The 21,807-nt window shown below is 51.1% G+C and overlaps 1 protein-coding gene across 1 annotated transcript in view; it reads left to right on the top strand.

Moving 5' to 3' along the window:
* Positions 1-21,807, top strand: part of FRMD5 (FERM domain containing 5) — a 313,088-nt gene that overhangs the window by 284,627 nt on the left and 6,654 nt on the right. The window contains exons 5-13 of the mRNA XM_043921704.1: positions 13-110; positions 2,357-2,480; positions 5,186-5,273; positions 13,059-13,147; positions 16,086-16,149; positions 16,691-16,782; positions 19,392-19,466; positions 20,022-20,090; positions 20,870-20,976. Of these exons, the coding sequence (XP_043777639.1) occupies positions 13-110; positions 2,357-2,480; positions 5,186-5,273; positions 13,059-13,147; positions 16,086-16,149; positions 16,691-16,782; positions 19,392-19,466; positions 20,022-20,090; positions 20,870-20,976 (806 nt within the window). The remainder of the gene's footprint in view (positions 1-12; positions 111-2,356; positions 2,481-5,185; positions 5,274-13,058; positions 13,148-16,085; positions 16,150-16,690; positions 16,783-19,391; positions 19,467-20,021; positions 20,091-20,869; positions 20,977-21,807) is intronic.

The following is a 21,807-nucleotide window of genomic DNA, read 5'->3' as shown; positions in this document are numbered from 1 at the left end:
TTTTCTCTCCAGGTATTTAGTCTTCCTGCAGATCAAAAGGGATCTCTACCACGGCCGCCTCCTCTGTAAGACATCAGATGCTGCCTTGTTAGCAGCGTATATCCTTCAAGGTAATGACTTTTGACAGGATAAATTTGCTTTTCGTGCAAAGTACTGATTACATTATTTCAGTTACCACAGATGACTACCTCTTGGATATAAACAGTATCTTGAAACGGAGTCCAAGTTAAAGGACTTTGCCTGGACTCCCTTGATCCAAAAAGCTCTGACCACTCAGCCTCAAGTTGTCTGTACCTCAAGTCTTTCTGGCAGCCCCTTCAAGCCATTCAGACTCTGTTTGGTGTGGGGAGGGTGGGAGGAGGGGGCGTGTTTCCCTGCATCCTTGGTTGATAAAGTTACTAAGCCTCTGGAGAGTAATCCAAATCTGTTTGTTTTGTTTTGTATTTTTTCCTGTCCTTCTGTGCAAATCTCAAAGATGTGAAGCGTCTTGGGATTCTGGTGTCAGTTTCAGAGACTTCTCCATTCAGAGTGCTCAAAGTTGAAAATGTTTCCAAGTTACAAACCCATTTTCTACACACAAATAAGAATTGGGGCTGTACCCAGCCAGTACCCAGACTGGCTTTCCTTTTTTTTTTTTTTTGGCAAAACAGAGGGAAAGCTGTGCACTCTTCATACATCATCCCTTCTCCTTTCATGAGATGCAGGAGATTCCTAAGTGCCACTTCCTGGACTTCTCTTAGTCCTTCAGCCTGAAACTGTCACTGGGTTATTTTGGATCATAGCGCTAAAATCGCGGAGTTTCTACCAAAGAAACTGAACTCATAATCGGAAATCTGTGAACTCCAGGAAGCTACTTTGTGAATAGAACCTTAAAAAAAAAAAATGCTTGCCAATAAGAAACTAAAGTTCTTCCGGCAAGAAAAATGTCACAGCTGCGTTATGAATGTAAAAGTCATTCTGTTGGAACTTTGACTTCTGAGACTCCTGTTTTAAAAATCTACCTAAGTAGGAAGTCTGGAAGGTGCTTGCCAACTTTAAGGTACCCAAAGAGATCCCTTTTGTTTTTAAAGGAAAACCTGGTCCCATCTAAGTGAAATTATAAACTCTAGTCTTTTCTTTAGTTTTACCCTGACAGCCATATTGAAATTTTTTTGTGTGTTTTAAAGAAGTCACTGATATCCAACACTGATGTTTCCCACTGGGAGCTTTCTAAGTAAAATTATAATAAATGACCCCATGGCTCAAGGTCATTTCAGACATTAAGCCCCAGGAAACGTTTAGTCTCTTGCTAAATGATAGAAATTCCCAAGTAATTTGGAAGATACTATCAAGAGACTAGTGCCACAGAACAAGACTCAGTTGTGAAAAAAGGGCACATTTTTTTCCTTAATATTTACTCCTCACTCTAGACTTCTCACCTGCACTGGCTGTGGTTCTCACTAGGGAAGGAGAACAGACAACCACACAGCGGCCGAACTGTTCAACATCCTTCCTCCTAACGTACACACAGCGTTCCCTGTGGAATGCTCCCTGTGGAGAAGGCTGGGTTCTGACCTAGAGATACACTGTGAGCAGAGTTCAGAGATCTAAGGTCTCAGCAGTTGGGGGATGGACTCTAAATTTTCAGGAGCAGGAAGCCCCCCTTCCCTATAGGGAACCGAGGAGTCAGCCTGGGGACCCGATGCTCCTGAACCCCGTGGCACTCTCCGGTCACAGCCAGTCTTCCACTCTGCAGGCTTCTCCAAGGGGCCTGCACCTGGTCAGCCCTCAGTGACTTGTTACTTAGATGTATTCACTTGATCTGATTTGGACGAGAGTTGAGTTCTGAGTCAACTTGGGTCATGACTCTGTTGGGTCATGCCTCAGTCATCATTTGGCCGTGTCCCTGCTAAAATCCTCAAAACGAGACTTAGACTTCGGATGTGGCCAAGGCCCAAAAGATTCTGATCTTCTGATCTGGCTCACAGTTTTCCTTCGCTGCCACAGAGAGCTTCGCTCCCAGGCCCTCTCCTCGTGGCTGAATGGATGTGGGCGTGGTGCAGGGGTCTGCTGTTTCACAGCAGTTTTACACGTGGTGGCCTCAGAACACAGGCTCAGCTCCACTCTCTCCACGTGGCCCTGAAACCAACACAGTCCATGTGCACGTGAGGGAGAAGCTGGGCCTGCTCCCGAGGACCTGCCCTCTGCCCCCCGCCCCACCCCCCCCCCACCCCACCGACAGTCGTGCTCAGGATCCCTGTTCTCGGCAAATCTGGTGCAGACTCTGGCTTTCGCTGTGTGTGTTAGCCTCCTGTTGTGTTGCCAGTGACGATTTACCTGTCTCCACAATTGTCTTCCTCTGCTTTCCTTTTGCAAGCGGAGATTGGGGATTATGACCCAGGAAAACACCCCGAAGGCTACAGCTCCAAGTTCCAGTTTTTCCCTAAACATTCAGAGAAGCTGGAAAGGAAGATCGCTGAGATTCACAAGACAGAGCTCAGGTGAGTGTCCCTCGGCTCAGGCCAGGCCACCGTCTCCCCCACAGCCCGTGCCCGCAGCACCGGCTCCAGTAGACCCAGCCCTCCTCACTCCAGGATGTAACGATGTTCCGTTCTCGGTGATCCACTGATGGTACAACCCTAAGGCCCCCTCTCCAAGAACAGTGGTGTAGGCTGAGGCTTAAAGGCAAGAGAGATGCTATATTGTAAGGAAAACGGAGAAGGATTTGCCTCTGAAAGGTATTTGCTTCACTAAGATAAATGAAGAGACTGGGGCGGGGCAGAGGGGGCCCATAGGGGTGTGTGGAGCAGAAGTATGAACCGGGGGAAAGGAAAACATAAAAGAAATAGCAAAAGAGAACAGAGAGAAGAGAGGACGGGTTAAGAAAATGGGCCCACCTCCACCCCTGGTCTGTGACTCTGGGTCAGCGGATAGGACTGAGCAGGGCCAGATGCTCTGGTTGCCCAGAGATTCCCGGTTCGGGGGGTGTGACTTTAACACTGCCTCCCTCAACCCCACACCACTGTACCCAGGGAAGGAGGGGAGAAGCAGCTAGAAGCAGGAGGTAACTGTCCTCCTCAGGTTGTCCTAGCTCACCCAGAATATGCCCAAGTCCATAAAATAGTATTAATGCATCCTTTCATCCATATGAAATAAGGTTTTCTACAAAGGTTGATTTTTATCTAAAAATAAAAAAGCAACAAAAGGGTGTTTAGGCTCTCCTTTGTATGGCATGCTGGAGTTGATGCTCCAAACTGGTTAACTATGAAGAAAAAATTTACATTCAACACAGCATATTAATACAGTACAATTTTTTAAAATCTTCTAACATATTTTTGTAACTACATTTCTGGGGAAGAACAGTGCCCAACAGGAGGGGGGAAAATATTCCTAATGATAATATTAAGCTTAAACTAGTTGCTAACTGATGACCCCCCCCCCCAAAAAAAAACCAAAAATATCCTTCACCTGCACTCAAAGATTTTACCTAGAAATATGTCCCCAAAGCCTCCTTATCATTATAAACAGACCGCCTGCCCGCTCTGTATGGCCGGATTGGACCCCACCCTGCCTAGAGGAATGGAGACCCCTCTAGAGGTGGAATCCCAGCCCCTCCCACGGCTCCTCCGATCAGTCTTAGCGAATAGCAGCCCCTTGTGGTAAAAGTCAGAATAGACACAGATGATGACGGATCATAGCTCATTCAAAGGAGAGATCAGGGTTTGCTGGAACTGCCCGGAGGCGCTGCCAGGAAGATTTTAGAAGTCAGAGCACTGGGGACAGTCCTCCAGAAACCTAACAGAAGTCAGGGTGATCCCCCAGGAAATGATGCCCATCTGGAGGGCCCCAGAGGGTTGGGCCGACTCCAGGGGTGAATGGAGCCCACGGAGCCCTGCAGCCTCCAGACAGGGAGCAGAGCCTCCCTGGAAGGGGTGTGGGTGCTCAGTGGCCTCGGGGGCCTGGCTTTCTGCCTGCTGCGCCAGCGTTTTCCCAACACCTTCCCCGTGTCCCTGGTGCGCTGGTGGAGGTACATGTCTGCGGTCCACAGGGCCCTCACTGCTCACACAGGCTCAGCCTCATCTTCATCACGTAAAACTGGTGTTTCCTCTCTCCGGCTCTGAGATCCTTGAGGGCCCAGGCTGTGCATTATATTCTGTGGTATGTTTCACACCTCGCCACCCAAAGGCTGCTGAGGTGTTGATGGATTGCTGCCTCTCCGGAAAGACAGGAGTGGGAATCCGGGGTTGCTCCTCCTTGGGAGGGTTTGTCTTCCCGCCCTGCCATAGGACTTGAGGCAGGTGATGACCTGAGAGAGTTCCAGTCCTGTCCAGCAGCCGTGGGAGTTGTTGACTGCACAAACTGCCCGCCCCCTCCTGACCCTGAAGCCCACCCCACATCACTGGAAGGACGTCAGCTTGCCAGGGCGCTGGACGCTGAGAGCCCGTGTGACCTGGCCTGCCCCGGTCCTGTGCGGAGCCCGTCCACGCCTCTGCTGAGGAGCCAGCAGGAGGGGGACGAGGCTCAAGGCTGCTGCTTCAGAGGGCTTGGTGCCAGCACTGGTTTCTTCCTTTTTCTGTCTGTTTCCTCTTCATAGTCAGCCTGTGGGCAGGCAGAGCTATGGTGGAGTCTGGGGAGCTCAGCAGCGTCTCTCACTGCATCTCTTTTCCTTCCAGTCCCGTGTTCCCTTCTGGTAAAGGAAGACGGTTAGGCAACAAGATACACAGGTCCTGTCTTAGTATCTCAGTCTAGATCAGATGGCCTGCAGGCAGCCTACAGGTGTATTTTTTTCTGCCCCCATCATATTTAAAACTGGGAAATGCCACATCAAAATCAGTATGTCTGAATTCTCTTTAAAAATCACACCTAGCAATGCTGGGCCCTGCTTTCCAACACTACCATCTTGGAGCTGGAGAGCAGCTTCCCTCATTAGATGGGGCAGCATTCCCAGTTTGCCATAGTCCCCACCACTCCCTATGGTGTTACACTCAGCCCATGTATTCATCACACAGCCTGCCTCACTCTGAAAACATCTGAGGGTTTGACCCTAGAAAACAGTCTGTGAAGTTGGTCCTAGGACAGAGCAGGGAGCACACCCCATGGAAAAAAATAAGAGCGTGAGAGACCCTGGGCACTTCTTAATTGAGTTCATCTCAGGGGAACCTATAGGAACAGGAAATCCTGAATCGCTTCGTTTTCTTTATTCCAGTGGTCAAACACCAGCAACTTCAGAGCTGAACTTTTTAAGGAAAGCGCAGACATTGGAGACGTACGGAGTGGACCCCCACCCGTGTAAGGTAAGGCACCCCCGTGGCTGGAGACGGCACTGATCTTGCCCCCTGCCCATCAGAGGATGACAGGGAGGGACCTCATCCCTGCACCCCCCTGCCCCTTCAATATTGGAATGATTGGCTTCATTAGTGACAGAGGCCAGAGAAAACATCTCATGGTGAAAACTCCTCTGGATTCCACGCTGCAGAATCTTGTGCCACATCAGAGCTGAAGCATACAGGCACAGTCCATCTAGATAACAAATCCGAAACCAGGGCCCGCCTTTGGCAGCCGTGGGTAATTTGATGGAACCAAGGAGAGGCGGAATGTGGGAGCCCCCCCCACCCTCAGGGAATGATCAGAGGCAGCTCAGCGCACGGCCCACCCTTCCCTGACCCATAATCTAGTTTCTGTCCAGGAGTGGGTTTTATTGACTGTAGAGCTGCAGTGGAGTCACACTTAATTCCATTATGCGCCTGTGAGGGCGGGACGGGGACCAGCCCGGGAGGCTCTGCCCGGAGAAACCCTCTGTAATTACTCACATGCGTCTGGCACTTGGGAGATGAGCTCGGGCAGCCATGGACACCGAGGAGAGCAGTGGAGACCATGGCCCTCTCTCCTGTCTGTCTGTGGCTGGATCCCCGCATGTCATCTCATTCCAGCTCTGACGCTACTGGTCTCTGCCTCAGTCTTTGGATCTGTGCCTCTTTCTCTCCACCACCAGAGAGACCCCAGTAAAACTGACTCCTAACATTGACCTCTCATTCCTAAAAAGTGAGGGGCAGCGTAGGCTTCCAACGAGAAAGAGCAGAACAGAAACCAAAGAAGCCAGAATTACTTTTCTCGTGGTGGCCCCTTGGTGAGGAGATGCTCTTGCATAGTATTAAATGCCGAAACTTCAGTTAACTTTGAGAACGTTCTGGCACTCAGAAACCTGGCCACCGTCCCAGCTCCACAGCTCCTTGTCCACCAGCACAGTCTACTGACAGATAACCCATGTTCTTGAGGGCCAGCACTGTCAGAAAATACTGTCATGCTGGTTTATACAAAAAAAAAAAAAAGACATGGGTATGTGCAAATGAATTAGCAAAGCTTCCTGAATAATGCCTTCTGCACCACCAGCGTAGTTTAACCTGCGTCGATTGCTCAGATACCAAGGGCAGAGGGCTGCAGAGGAGCAAAGAGAGCTTTGGGGTCAGCCGGCCTTGGCTTCAGTGCTGGCCTCCTCCTTACTGGGGCCTTCAGAGGCTTCTCTGAGCCTCCCTTGCCTTGTCTGTGTGAAAGCCCTCAGCAGATACCCCTGAGTCACTTCAGGACCTTAGGAGACACCGCTGCCTTCTTTTCTTCTCTGCCATCCTGTGTGTGGCTGAATTTGTTCCGCGTCTTCTCACAAGACTTTCAGGACTGAGCGATTCCTGGCCAAGAAACAAAAGCAGAATCATCCCGTTTCCCAATGGATTCAAATGAACACTGGTAATAAAATCAGGTACAACTGCAGGAGAAGACGCTGGAGAAGAAACCAAGCTGGGTCTTTCAGGAGCCTCACACATGAAGCGGCACACATTTAGGCTGCGTCAAGGCCACGTGCATCTTATCATTATCACTTTGAGAGCATCCGTACTGTCTGACCTGCTGGGTGTGTTTTATTGGGAAAATGATTTTTCTCTGTGTCAAGTGTTTCTGCACTAGAGCTTTTGGCTTAGTAATAAACACATGAGACCTTTTGTTGGGGAAAAAAAAAAAGATGTAGCTGCCTAAAGATGTATATGGTCCACAGAAGATGCCAGGTCACCTCTGCATTTGACCCCACATCTGTTCAGTCCCTTTGAGGAGAGGAGGGTCGCTGGGCAGGGCCGTCACCTGGTGGCATGTAGCCTGGGCATGACAACTGAGTGGAATGGGTGAAGATTCTCTCCTGTTGTCTCGGGAGATCTGGAAGCTAAGGGGCAGCCCGCTTGGTGTCCAGCCCAAATCCACACACACCCTGGGGCTGTGGGGCTCCTGGCTCAGCCCTGTCTTTGAGCCTGTCCACCTTCGGACAGAGAGGTGAAGAGTCTGCAGGAAGGAACCAGCGTTCATACCGGGCACTACACGAGGCCCAATCCCGTGTATCACATCATTTCATCCCCACAGCACCAACTCCAAGAAGGAGGGAGGAAGAAGAGGCTTGTGGCACACCTTCCCAGACAGGCCCACTGGAATCCTTTCACATTATTTTCTCATTTAATCCTCATGCCAGCACTGGGATGTGGATATTATTCTTCCTGATTTATAGGCAAGAAGATGAAGATTCCAGCAGGCCACAGTGTGCAAGGCCCTGAGTGGCAGAGCAGGACTATGAACTAAGGTCCCTTTCTGTTGTGCATCTCTAAGGAGCAGACGCGCCCAGGAAACTTCCTTGAGGAGAAGGTGGGAGCAGTCGTCTCGCTGGGCTTCCACTCCCTTGTTCCCGGGCTCCATACTTCTTGCTGACGCAGGGCCCTGCTGAAGGCCCCATGGCTCATCTCCTTGGGCTCCAGCTCAGGATCTCCTCAGCCCTCCTGGGCAAGGAGAACAGTCTGGGAGCCTTTCCTCTTGCCTCTAAGTAGAGTCACTTTGGTGATAGGCTACCAAGCACTCGCTTTAATGTTGCTACAAGGGGAGCCGAAGTAAGCTGGAGTGCTCGGTGTAATAAATACTGATGATTTCTATTAACAGAGAGGCAATTACTGGGCCCTGGGAATCTGGGGCACACAGCCCTAGGGAGGCCAGAAGAAGAAGAATCGTTTCGATAATTAAAAGAGAGCAGAACAAGGCTTCCGCTGGGCTCTGTGCTCCTGAACTGATTAAGAAGCTGCTGTTCTTCCTGTCCACACTGATGGTTTCTTTCTGCCCAGCGTGTCCTTGCCTGGCCCTGGGACGAGGAAGAGGGGATCCTACCAACTCTGGGTGGAACAGCCAGAGGGCTCCAGTAGCTAGCTGTCTTACACTAATACATGAACCCTGAATTCAGAAGCTATCCTGAGCTCTCTGCCTTTCCCAGCTTCTGGCAGAAGCCCCCAACAGACCAAGCCTACAGCTGCTGGAGGAGAAAAATGGAGCTAAGCGCTGACGGCCCAGGCTTGTGCCTGCCCCGCAGCCTGACACCTCTCCAACATTAGGGGGACACCATCTTGCTCCTTCCGGGGAGCCTGAGCCTGGTGCTTTGCCCTGGTCTCCAGACTGTGGCCCCCTGCCCTGCCGAGGTTCATGGACTGGTCAAACCCATCACATGAGCCCCTCCTATCATGAGTCTTGAAGGTGCCATTTATTGAGAGCTGGCACATGCCAGGCATGAACACAGAGTGTCTCATTTCATCTTTACAACTCTGCTAAGAAGACATTCTTCTCTTTAAGATAAGAACACTGAGCTTTGAGGGACTAACGTCCAGAGTTACTGGCAAGGACGGTACTGGGACTCGAAGCTTCGATGTCTCCATGTTGTACTCTTCCAGTTGTCGTTCATGATCTTCCACCTGGAGAGATGGCATTTATTTAGGAACAAAGCGGGACTCACAGCCACCTCTGGTCAAGAGAGGACAAAAAGGCCTATGAGACTTTTGAAATCATCATAGGAAAATGTAACATAAATTGACGAGGTGGTTTTATGCCTGTTCCGTACAGACCAAGAAAAAAGCTGACTAAAGCAAGATCTTGATGAGGTCAACCACACAAATGCAAGCTAGTGCCATTTCCTTGCTCCTAAAGTGGGATCGTTTACTTTCATAACCCAGCTGCGTAAGCTCCTCTCTAAGTAAAGCCACCCCCCATCTTGACACATCACCCCCCCGCCCCGACCTCAGAGAAACAGAACAGGAGGGATCAGTGCTGACTCGCCTCACCCTCAGGTTGGCCCCTCTTGGCTACCATGCAGAGAATGTTAGGTTTACTACCAAAATGAAAAACTCGACTAAAGTCACTTAAGTGGCAAGTTTCTGCCAGGGTTTGCATTTCTGAGCTCTCATGGGTGGATGCCAAGCCTCTTCAAGGGTGCTGCCTGTTCTCCTTATCACCACTGTGCCTTCTTGTGGCCATGTTTTTTGTTTGTTTAGACTTTTTTTTTTTTTGGATATGCCTCATGGCTTGGAGGACCTTAGTCCCCCAACCAGGAATCAAACCCATGCCTCCTGCAGTGGAAGTGCAGAGTCTTAACCACTGAACCACCGGGAAAGTCCCATGACCATGTTTAAGTTATGTTGAAACTGGGTGACTCTCATGATTGACTTAGTGTGAAGGTCCCGCAGCTCCAAGCTCTTTCAGGAATGGGCATCACTATCCGGAAGAGCGTGTGCAATCTTCTTTACTAAGGTTTTGTTTGTTTGTTTAAGAATAATAGAGGCTTCATTCACCCACACTGAATTAGTTTCAGTCAGGTCCAGAGGAAGGACTGTCTGACCTTGAGCGGCATAACAACTGAGAATACTGTGTTCCTGACCCAGTAACCCCCGGGATGTCCTCTGGGGGTGGGGGTGGCAGACAGAGCCTATTTCATTGTATTCAGAGGTGGGTTTGGGCAAAGGTGGCCAGGTGTCCCCATTTCCAAGAACCTGTCAGGGCTGATTTCCAAAAATCCTTTTCTGGGCAGAGTGATCATCTCAGGGTGAATAGTTGATGACTGATGGATGCAGGTTAGGTCTCATGGTGGGCTCCATATGAACACGTGAATGACTCTGCAAACTCATCCCCTCCCCAAGAAGAACACCGTTGGCCTTGTCCTGGCAATATGTCATTTAGGCCTAAAATCAGACAGAAATAATATTTCTTTTTTCCTATGTGTGCTGGGTCTTAGCTGCGGCACGTGGGATCTTTAATCTTTGCTGCGGTGTGCGAGATCTTTAGCTGTGGTTTAGTTACGGCTTGTGAACTCTTAGATAAGGCATGTGGGCTCTAGTTCCCTGACCGGGCCTATGCATTGGGAGTGAGGAGTCTTAGCCACTGGACCACCAGGGAAGTCCTGAAAGTCAATAAAGTATTTCTTGAAGTATATATGGTGGTCCTCATCTTACAAATGAGGAAACTGAGGCCCAGAGGAGCAAGGAGGTTACAGAGCAAATAAGAAGCATTGCTGGGGTCCTAAACCAGGACTGAAGCTCCTTCCACAGGGATGAGAAGCAGGGCTGGTGATAACTGCTGTGTGGCTGGCAAGACCTGGGTGTTTATTCCACTTCCCAGATCACTAATGGCTCAATCCCATGGGTGCTGATTGCGTCAGGATGGAGGGGGACAGGGAGGAAAGATGGCTGAGATGGGAGACTGAGGATCAGGGCGCGGCTGTCTGTGTGACTTCTCTCCTTGTCCTCATTCCTTCTCTTGTCATGTAACGTGTCCTTGCACACACAAACCCCAAGGGCAGGCTCACAAGGAGAACGGCTCGGTAGAAGAAACAAACTGGAAAGCTTCCAGAGAGGGTGTCGGTGTGGCCGCCTGTGTGTTTTCACGCTGGTCCAGGTGTGATTTCTTGCTGTCATTCCAGTCCCACTCCTCACTTGCAGAGACAAGTAGCAAGTATCCCAGCTGCCTGGCCCCCGCCCGTGGATGCCAGGTGCCAGGCCCTTCAGCAGCTCCGTCTGCAACTGTTGCATCAGAAGCAGTCTGGATAACTGCTCTCTTCAAAAGAGGGGATGGGTGGGGATATAGCACAGGTGCTATTATTATTTACTGGGATGATAAGTGATATTTACTGGCGTTTAATCAGGATTTCTTAGCACGTTTGCTCCCTCTTCCTAGTCAGCCAGTCTGGTCAGGAGAGACTGTTTCTAAGCCCAACACACCCTTCACTCAGAGGCCAGCCCTGGGGTATCTGGATGGTGCAGCGACCAGTGCCAACCGAGGAACCCAGCCAGCACCACGCAGCTCGTGGGAGGACCTGCCCCTCCCTTCACTCTGTCACCACAGTGACCCTCCCAGAGGTCCGACTCCTCCGGCCTGCCCAGTTAGTGCGGGGTCCCCTGGCATACTTGCATTGTGTGCAGTGCTGGTGTTCAAGCATTAGCACGCACCACCAAGCCCTGATGACAGGCAGGGGGAAGCCCAGCCCCACGGCTTCACAGTATCTCCATTCGGGTTATTTTTAAACAGCTTTTTGCTGTGCCCATGGCTTGAATGATGCAGTGTTTGCAGCCAAGTGTTGGGGTCACAACAGACCATGAGGAAAGGACAATAACAGCTGTGCATTCATTCAAATGTTTGCAAAATGTATATTTGGTTTATTCCCTGGGCCCAATGTTCACACCTGTAACGCTGACTCGAAGAGACAGTTTTAAGGCAAAACTGTACTTTTTTCTTGAGGCAAGGCCCATGAGGCCCTGCAGAGCCCCCACTGATCAGGCTGAAGGTCTATGCCAGTGAGGCAAAGCCGGAAGGTGGGAGAGGCTAGGAGAGCCCCACAGCCACAGCCCCGATTTGCATGCATCACACCAGGGACCCAGCTCCGACCCTGTGGCACCATCTGAGTTGTGTCTCAGATGACTGTCCTGTGATCAGTCCCATTCAGTCAGCATCCAGGCATAATTTTCTGGCCCCCTGCACACACTCACCCCCCAACAGAACAGATGCTCACCTGTGGCCATTATTAGGAAGGAAGCAGCTCTGAGAGAATGTACCCCAGCAGCCAGCGTTCTGGGCCCCATCCCAGCCTCGAAAAGGCCTAGGCCTTCTGGAGCCCGTTTCCCACAGGAGGGAACCAGGACCTACAGCTTCTCCCGCACCTTCTCCCCTTTCTGCCCAGCAGAGCCTCAAGCCTCGTGTTTACCGGCCGAAAGTGACAGATGATCTCTTGGTTGGTTCAGGCGACACAGGGCTCGCAGTAACTGTTCCACTTGGCTGGTTGCTTCTTATATTTTCTTCAGCTAAACTTTCCTGAGGGAGTCCAGTGTGTAAGGCCATCATGATACTGATTACTGCTATTCTCACTCACTCAGAGCAGTTTTCTCGAAATATAATTCACACATCAAAACAATCCATCCTTTTCAAAGTGTGCAGTTCGATGGTTTTTAGTCTGTTAACACTTGTGAAACCATCACAACTATCTAATTTTAGGGCATCTCCATCATCCAAAGAAACCCTGTACCTGTTATCTGTCACTCCCCATCCCTGTTTCCCCACAGCCTCTGGCAACCAGAAGCACACTTTTTGTCTCTGTGGATTTGCCTGTTCTGGACATGTCATATAAATGCAAGCGTATACCAGGTGCTCTTTGATTAACTGGCTTCTTTCACTTAGCACAGTGTTTCCAAGGTTCATCTGTATCATTGCAGGTGTCAGAACTTCATTCCTTTTTACTGCCAAATAATATTCTATTGTATGGATGTGCCACATTTTGTTTATTCATCTGTCAGCTGATGGACATTGGATTATTTCCACTTTGCAGCTGCTATGAATAATCCTGCTCTGAACGTTCATGCACAAGTTTCTGTGTGAACATATGTTTTCAGTTCTCTTGGGTACATACCTAGGAGTGGAATTGCTGGGTCATACAGTAGCTCTACATTTAACAGTTTGAAAAACTCCCAAACGGCTTCCAAAGTGACTGCACCATTTTACAATCCCCTCAGCAATGTGTTTCTCTGGATATTCGCAACAGCTTTCTAAGATTGGTATTATAATCTACAACTTCAATTAAGGCCACTGAGGCTCAGGAAAGGTAAGAAACTTGGCTATTACTTCCAAATGCCAAGCTCTTCCTTCTGTGACCGGTTGCCAAGTATTAACCCTGTATCCTCAGAGGACAGCTGCGTTCTTCACCCTTTCCCTCTATGCCTGCACCACCCTGACGAGAAATGTTTATGTTACAGGACGTGTCAGGAAATGCTGCATTTCTAGCCTTCACTCCTTTTGGGTTTGTTGTTCTGCAAGGAAACAAGAGGGTCCACTTCATTAAATGGTGAGTATCTTCATTTCCGAAACAGGCTTTTTACCCCTCACCAGCTGGGGAGGGCTGTGGTTCCCATGTCCTTTGTCTGTGAGTGGGCGAGTTCTGATTCTGAACCCTCTCCTAAGCCTTGCGTCCGTAATGGTAACTGGTGAAGGTAGTGGTCTCTTCTAGGGATCCTATTCTTCCAAAGGGGTGTTCCTGAGAGCCATCAGCCTCTCCAGAGAGAGAAAAGGTGTGGAGACTTGGTTTCTAGGTAAGATGAGAGGTCTAGAGCTGGAGCCAGTGTCGGGGAAGCAAAGTTCCCATGAGAAGAGAGTCCTTGGGACTGTCCTCCACTGGGGGCCATAGCATCGCAGAGAGGGTCACTCCATACCCTCTCCTAATGAAGGAGGGCTTGTAGTGAGCCCTGGCGCAGACAGAAGCGACCCTGTTACTTTGCAAAATGCCCTCCTCGGACCGAGCCCCTCAGTGGGCACTGCCTGAGGGAGCAGATGCCGCTGTCTCCCATCCCCTTACGGGACTTAGGGGTCCTCGGCCCCCAGGAGTCACATGGCTCCCTTTGTCCCCCCCCCCCCCACTCCCATCTCCAGCAGGCAGGAGCCCCCGCTGCAGCTGCACGGACCGCTTCCTCCCTGCCCGTCTGCCGGGGCCTGTTCTGCAGCGGGGCTCTGTGAGCTGAAGCCGCAGACTCTGGTTTGTTGGTGGACACTTGGCTCTCCAAGAGACTCTTTCTCGGGCCCACGCAGACACCTGGCAGCCTCATCAGACCATGCTCCACATTCTCCTTGGCCCCTGCAATCCCCGAACCTCCCTTTAGGCTGCCAGGTCTGAGCTGGTCCGCTCCTCAGGGGCCTGGACAAGCAGCTTTCCTTGGCCCAGCAGGGCTAGCCAGGGAAGCCCGCTCCTGGCTCATCCCCTTGGCCTTCTCCAGAAGAGCCGGTGGGAAACCTGAGGAAGAGCTCTCCCTGGTGAGCTTTCTGCCAGGGGTGCTGCAGGCCAGACACCCCATTTCCAACTCTCATAACTTTTGTGAAGCTTGAAGACACAGTCATCATGAGCGTGCTCGTGAAACTGCTCCCCAGACGTGCCTGGCCAGGCCCCATTCCCCAGAAAACCCCTTCCGAGTGGGCCTGCTGCACTGCCGTAACCAGGGTGCACCCCAACACACCCATTTGCCTGACCTTCCCAAGTTGGCCCACTCACTGCACTCTCTAGGTGAAGATGGTGAGGGTTTGGGGTCTTCTGTCCAACCAGATCTTTTCAGACATTGCGCAGGGTCAGGCACCACTCTCCTCGTTAGGGGTACTTGCCGCATCGAGCCTCTGGGTGATCTGACGTTCCCAGAGCACCCACATCCTGGCCACACTCCAGCCAGGCCAGCTGTCATATGAGGCAGCTGGTAGGGGACATTTTAGCTAAAAACATGGAGGACTCGCCTGTTACCGGGGCCGGTGGTCCCTAAAGGACCCTCACCCTCCAGAAGCCCTACTGCAGCTCTCCAGGCTGCCCCAGACCCTTTTCCTTCTCTGCCTTCTCTCACAGCCCACTTCTTCAGAAAGTCTCTTCATCTCTCTCAACGCCAGAGTAACAGATGTAAACTTAACCTGACTCCCAACAGAAAATTTTCTACTTTTCTACCTTGCTTGTTGAAGCTGAGATGATACATGTGCTTGCTTATCAATCGATTGATAAGTACGGTATTCTGTATGAGGTGGATTGCCTGGGAGGGAGCCTCACAGGGAAGGCCCGTATGAGCTCAGAACTGGTGGTCAGAGGTGCGAGCTCTCATCCTGACCTGGCCGCGGCTTCCAGGGAACGAGTGACCCTCCTCTGTCCCACGAGTTCTGTCCAGGAGTGAACCGGGTACACTGTTCTCACTACCTGTCTACCTTTCTAGGATGTTGAGGAAAGCTCCCTAGAAATCGCAAAGAGGAAGAAGCCAAGTGGAGGCAGAGGTGCATGGTCAGACCTCCCTGCGGGGGGAGAGGGTAGAAAAATAAAAGACTCTGCCCCAGTGAGCTAGGAGGGGGCCTTCGGGCTCCACAGGGGAGCTGTCAGGCAGGTCAGTGGAAGGGAAGTTGAGGCCTCGGTCGACGCTGAGGCCTAGTCCTCTGGCTCTCAGGGACAACCACCTAAGCTAAGACCCCGGTCCGTTCTTCCACTTTGTAAATGTCACCAAGGCTGAGAGCAGGATGTGGAGGCGAGGTCGAAGCCGTGCCATGTACAGTAACCATGTCACTTCTTCTGATTTGTGTTTGTCCTGCGGGCGATGTACCCCAGTATCCTGTTTGCCTCTTTTACTGCAGCCATTCACTGGGCTGGTGGCTTCAAGGATTTTTCTACACAAACCCCTAAGCCCCTTTCCTGGTCAGTACGCTGCATGACTGTTCCATGTAATCTGTCCTCTCTCTGGTATGTTGCCCTGCCCCCTCCCCGAGATCGTCTGACATTGTCTGCATTAAACTGCATTCTCCATCCAGTGGCACCTGAAAGACTCAACTCCCTCAGAACCCGGTTGCATTGTTTCTCATTATTTGCTGTATCTTGAACTTTGGCCTCATCAGCTACCTGTGGCATCTTACATTTGACAGTCCCATCTAGATAATGCACCTGTGTTATGAACCAAATCCTGAAATGGCCCAGGACCACTCTACCTAGACTCACTGCCCATGCAGACACTTCCCTTTTACAGCCACTGTTGATGAGCCCGAAATCCTCCTATCACCCTATTATGATAGTGTGATTGACCAGAAAACTGTGGATTGAACTGTTTCAGCAACTGTTCTCTAAGGCCCCTGCGCTGCTGTCTTGTTTCGGTTCTAATTTTGGCTAAAACTGTGTCTGTGCCTGGAGCCCCTTCCAGTCGGGGTGGGCTGTGCATCTGCGAGACTTAGTTGTGAACAGGCGGCCCGCAGCGAGCTGACAGGCGCTCTCTTTGTGCTTCTAGGAATGAGGTGACCAAGCTGAAATTTGAAGGAAAGACCTTTTATTTATACGTAAGTCAGAAAGAGGTGAGTGCTAGTTTCCTTCTCTTCAGGGAGGGCCGGGGCTGAACCTAGGTGGTCCACCAACGTAGAGCTAAGCCCCCTGCAGGCTAAGTCAGGACCAAGGGCAAGATCCGGAGGTGAGGAATGGAGGTGGGTAGGCCCTGCAGCAGGGGCTTCATCAGGGACGCTGATGACCCCTCAGGTTCCATGCCTCCAGGAAGTACAGAGTAAGGTTCTTTCGCTTCCATATGAAAATTCCAGGAAGATAAATACCCCAAAAAAGAAGAAGAAAATCCCAGATGAGAGTGCCGCTTACCCTGGGGCGGGCTCGCCTGGTTCACACTAGGCCAGCGGAGACTCACTCCGACAGGACCTGACTGCTGGGTGTGCCCTTGTGCACGGACCTGAGCTCCGTCTGTGGGTGCTGAGGCTTCCCTCCCCACCTGAAGCCGGTCCCTAGGAGCGGTAGGGAACCCTCAGACAGCTCCGGGGTCAGTGTCCTGGCCCACTTCGCCCTTCACGTCTCCATCCACACTCAGCTGTTCCTATGTGGGATTTTTTGTAGGAAAAGAAAATTATTCTCACATATTTTGCTCCAACTCCAGAAGCCTGCAAGCACCTCTGGAAATGTGGGATCGAGAACCAAGCCTTCTACAAGTGAGTGAATACCTGGGGTGGGGACTGCCTTGATCAGGGCCAGAGTCAAGAGAAGCAACTTTTAGAGCAATGATGGGCAGGAAACCGAGAATCTCTGACAAAGGTGAAGATGAGATGACAAAGCGGGGCTTCCTTATAAAACCCAGAGCCCTTTCAGGGTGACTGGTTGTACCAACTAGAGGGTCAAAGCTGAGGTCTGGGAAAGTGCCTCAGAAGAGCTGCCCAAGGGGTCTACCTTGTGATGTCCTTGGACAGCCAACCACCCCCCATCCCCCGTGGCAGAGCACTTCTGTGTCTTCCTAGGGGAAGACTTGGGCCAGAGAAAGCCCATGGGTATCTGACTGTAAGCGAGCCCTGTGGAGCCATTCAGAGGCCTGGGCGGCCCAGAATACAACAGCTCCATGAAGGAGCAGGCACAGCCCAGAACAGCTTCCTAAGTCTTGGAGAGACTCCGGGACCCATTCCCCCGTGGGTGGCCTGGTGCTGAGCTGGAGTGAGGCCCAGCCCTTCCTGGTATGGTGCTGACAGAGATGTTGCCAGTGACAGGCCAAGTGCCCAGGAGCCCAGCGTTGGGGTAGCTGGAGGGAGCAAGGACTTGTCTGTTACTGAGATACCAGCTTTGGGTCAAAGGCACAGCTTACCAAACGATTTTGTAAAGTTACACTTAGGCTTTTGTGCCCAGTTTTCAGAAAGTGGTTATAAAAGCATTAGGAAGCAAAGAAATAGCCCATCAGGAAACCAGGGTGATGCCAGAAAAAGTATGTTTCGCCAGAACTCTTGGTCTTGTTTTTAAAACAGAATGTAATGATTTATCCCTTAATAAGCTGCATCTTGATCAGAACCACCAAGACAGAATGTGTAGTATATTCCTCCTCTGACAGGCCATAGTTCTCCCTGTCAGGGGAAGGGGGCTGGGCGGGGGGGGGCGGTCAGGGGGCCCCATCCTCCCCACTCCAAGGACTCTGCTACCTGCTGTGGGATGTCTACCAGGGCCCCAGAGGCTGCTCCTTGGGCAGGCTTTCTGAGCTGTGTAGTAACCTCTGTGCATTTGATACCAGAACTGGGGGAGGAACTGAATCGGCAGCCTGAACTCTCACCTGAGTCGGCCTCTTTCTTCTCGTGGAGAAGGCACTCGAAAGACTTTGATGTGGTCCCGTTTCCCTCCTATTCAATCCCTGGCTGTCCGAGGAAAGCCAGGAGAACATCTCAGCGTCATTTCTGGAGGCCTGCCTTTGTTTTCCCCTCTGTGCCACGGGAAGAGAATTGAGCTTCTGAACCTGTGACCAAACTCAGTTTCCGAGCCTTTCGTTAATAGATCTCCATACCTTGACAGCACCCACAGTGGAAACCAGGGCTGCTTGCCACTGTTTTCCACTGACTACTAATTAAGTATTAGAAGGCTGCATCCTGGGTCAGATCCCCACTTACCCCAAGTCTCTAGCAAGATCCACTCTGGCCTCACTCTGAGCATCTGCCATGTGCTCAGATCCCTGCCTTGCTCCTGGCCTAGGGTTTTACAAGGTGCTGGGTCAGACTCAAGAACGTGCTCAGATAAAAATGTAACTTTATGTATCTGACACATATTAAATATTTTGAAGCAAAAAAAAAAAAGAATGTGCTTAGACAGGAGGGCAGGTAGGCTCAGAGCCTCGTGGAGCCCTGACCCAGGTGGGGATGGTGTCCCGGAAACTGCTGTTCCTGGGTTATAGGGACACCTCCCTAAGTGTCTGCTGACCACTCAGGACAGAGGCTTTGGACCAGATGGGTTCCCAGCTGGGTTAGTACGACACGCACCCAGGGTGTGTTGTGGGTGGAGTTGGGTCTTAGGGGATTCAATCTAGGGAGCTGTGCCCAAGCTTCCTTGTCTAAGTGTGAGAGGACCAAAGAGGTCACTCAAGAGGATAGACAGGCTGTCGAGTCTCCGCCTCAACTATCCACAGCCTCAAAAGCAATGTTAATAGGTATTCTGAGAGAGGGCGAATGGTTCCAAGTTCAAATAAATGGTGGAACTTTTACTAAAGTTCAGCTAGTTTCTTCATTTCAGGACTTTTCAGAGTCTCTAAAGTGATACCACATCATAGTTTCTCTCCAAGGAGGAGACGGAATAGGAAGGCAGACTCTGCTCTCTTCTCCACCCAGTTACCCAGATATCGACATGAACTCTCAATGCTGGGTCTGGAAGGGACTCCTGAGGTCAAGCAGCCCCAGCTCCACTGTTTTATAGAGAAGACTGGGAGAGGAAAGAACCTGCCCAGGGCACGCTGCTAACCAGAGGCCTGGCTGAGATTCAGCGGGTGGCCTTCTCTTCCTCGCCCAGGCCCCCGGCACTAATGTTTATTCTCCCGGTCTCCCTGGAGAGCCCCATCCGGCACTCTCGAGGAGCCCCTACACTCCTGATATGGAAGCAGGTTGCAGCCTGCCCACCCCGTGCACTGAGGCCGTGAGCGTGGCCCTCAGGGGCTAAAGGAGAGTCGGAGAGAAGCTGGGCTGTGAAGGGCCTTTCCCCAAAGGGTTTCCTCAAGCAGCCTTTGGAAGGAGCTGGGGATGCACTGCCTTAGGCTGTAAGGCCTTGCAGGCCATCTGTCACATTGGACTTTGCCTTGCTGCAGGCTGGAGAAGTCAAGCCAAGTCCGCACAGTGTCCAGCAGCAATTTATTCTTTAAAGGGAGCCGGTTCCGATACAGGTAAATAGTGACAGTAAGTAACCACTACGGACCTATCTTCAGACCCTTCCCTGGAGCACAGTGGCTCAGTGGTCCTTACCCTTGAGAACAGAGATGCTGGGAACCTCCAGAGCAGCCTGTGGTTTCCATCTGGTTCTCCTATCTCCTAACCCTTTGACTATTTCCTTCTCTGCAGTCGTTTGCCTGTAGGGCTTGACAATATGTATCTTCTCCTCCTGCTCTTACAAAAGCAGCAAAATAAGAACTGTAACAGTGATGCTTCTCATTTTTGTCTAAAGATCTTTTTTGGGGGGCAGTATTTTTGGAACATGCTGGACAATGAGGAATCATTCTTAAATGAGAATGGAAGATCCCAAAGACTCCAGATAGAGAGCTGTCAGGATGCCTTAGGGCTCTTTACCCCCACAAGCAAGCCCTTCTCAGTGACCTGAACATTGGGATGGGGTAGGCCAAAGAGGCTACTTCCCAGGGCAGCCAGAGTTCTCTGAGCTCTTAGGAGCACACCCTGGAACGCTGTCTCACCTCCTGCTGCGTGTCTTCTTTTACTACCTACAGTGGCCGAGTTGCAAAGGAAGTCATGGAATCCAGTGCCAAGATCAAGCGGGAGCCGCCCGAAATCCACAGGTGGGCTGCCGGGGTGGGCCATGATGGCTCCCAAAACAGGCGCGGGGCTGAAGAGACCAGTCTCAGCCAAAGGCCTGGGGAACAGGCTGACCCTGGTTCCCTGAGCCCTGATGGAGAATGAGGGTAGGTGGGTGAATGCAGCCAAGACAATACATGGGACCCAGGAGCCACCTTCCCAAGGCGGGTAATTCTCTATGTCATCCCAAGTCCTCAAATTAGTCACAGACCTCAGAGGACATGCCCAAGCAGCAAGATTTCATGGGTTCTGTAGACAATCCATGAAAGAAAGCCAGTCACACTAGGTCTGAAATAGTTTCAGGATCCATGCTTTATGTGTAACTGTAAATCAGGCATGTCCAGGAGTCCATCTCCTAGGACCTGATGGGAGAAGACGATTGGCTAAGAGGGCTGGGGTTGCTGCCAGCCTGACCTCTGCGAATGGGAGAGGTCGTTACTCGTGCCTTCACACGGAGCCGCAGCCACCAGCAGCCCCTGTGGGAAGTCAGGGGAGGCTGCAGAATCGGTCTTAGGCTCCTTTTTAGGAGTGCCGCATACCCTGGGCTCTACCCCCTGAGCTTCCGGTGGGTCTGGGATGTTAGGAGGTTGACAGGTTTGAAGTAGTGTCTCTGACTGGGATCCGAGGACTAAAGGTAAAGGCAGGTAATAATGATTTTCAAAAACAAAACACAGCCAGGCCATTCTAGTAACTAGAATACAACTAGTCAACTCTACATCTGTCTGTGCACTGAGTCAAGAGTTTTCTTTTTCTCTAACCTCAGAGCGGGGATGGTCCCCAGCCGCAGCTGTCCTTCCATAACCCACGGCCCAAGGCTGAGCAGCGTCCCCAGAACCCGCAGGAGAGCTGTTCACATCTCCATCATGGAAGGTGAGCCCGAGCTCTGGAGGTGACCCAGGGTCCCTCTACATAGCAGGCTTTCACTTGTGTTCCAGATCTGATACCCGGTCTCTACAGCCTAAAGGATCAAGGTGGGTGAGGCACTTCACCAGGAAATGAAAACTCTTTTGCATTTTGCATGGTTCTGAAGCATTCCAGTAGCTGCCACCGTTTGTAGAAATCTGCCTTCTTGATGGAGGCAGAAAGAAAGACAAAGTCTATGTATCTTCACCCAGTAGCTGAGGCTGATACCTCTCCAATCTCTGGGCTGTTAATACCATGAGACTCTAGGACTCTTGCTCTCCAGCTGTGGTCACTGACCCGGGTTGCCCCACAGGCCTGATACAGGTATAAAGTTGAGTGCTTTCCTTTCTGAAGATGACGTTTTGTAGGGCCTCAGAAGGTCTCAAGGAACAGGACACAAAATACGACTGCTTCATACCTGTCTCTGTCCTGGAGGCTGGGGAGGGAAGGCCCTCTGCCCTTTCTGTGGGAATGCAGTTTGTTAATGAAAATGGAGAATCACTTAGGTTAGGAAGGACATTGTTCTGCTGCTCCTCTGGGAGGATCCCTGGCTTGTGCTTAGAATTTAATGATGTGTAAGTGACTGCATCACCCAAGTATGCTACAGAACTACAAACAGGCTAGGGGTTAAGAACCCTGGCCGGGCAACCACCATCAACTGCCTTAATTATGAGAGTATCATAGTGCTCCATTTGTAAAACTCCATGGGATTGTGAAGAAACTGGTGTATGTGCAAGTACTTTTCTATATTATTGTTTTTGGTGGCACCAGATCTTCACTGTTGCGTGTGGGCTTTCT

Source organism: Cervus elaphus, chromosome 13, assembly GCF_910594005.1.
Source record: "Cervus elaphus chromosome 13, mCerEla1.1, whole genome shotgun sequence".
In the NCBI taxonomy this organism is placed as follows: Eukaryota; Metazoa; Chordata; class Mammalia; order Artiodactyla; family Cervidae; genus Cervus; species Cervus elaphus.
This window is presented reverse-complemented; position numbering and strand designations above follow the sequence as displayed.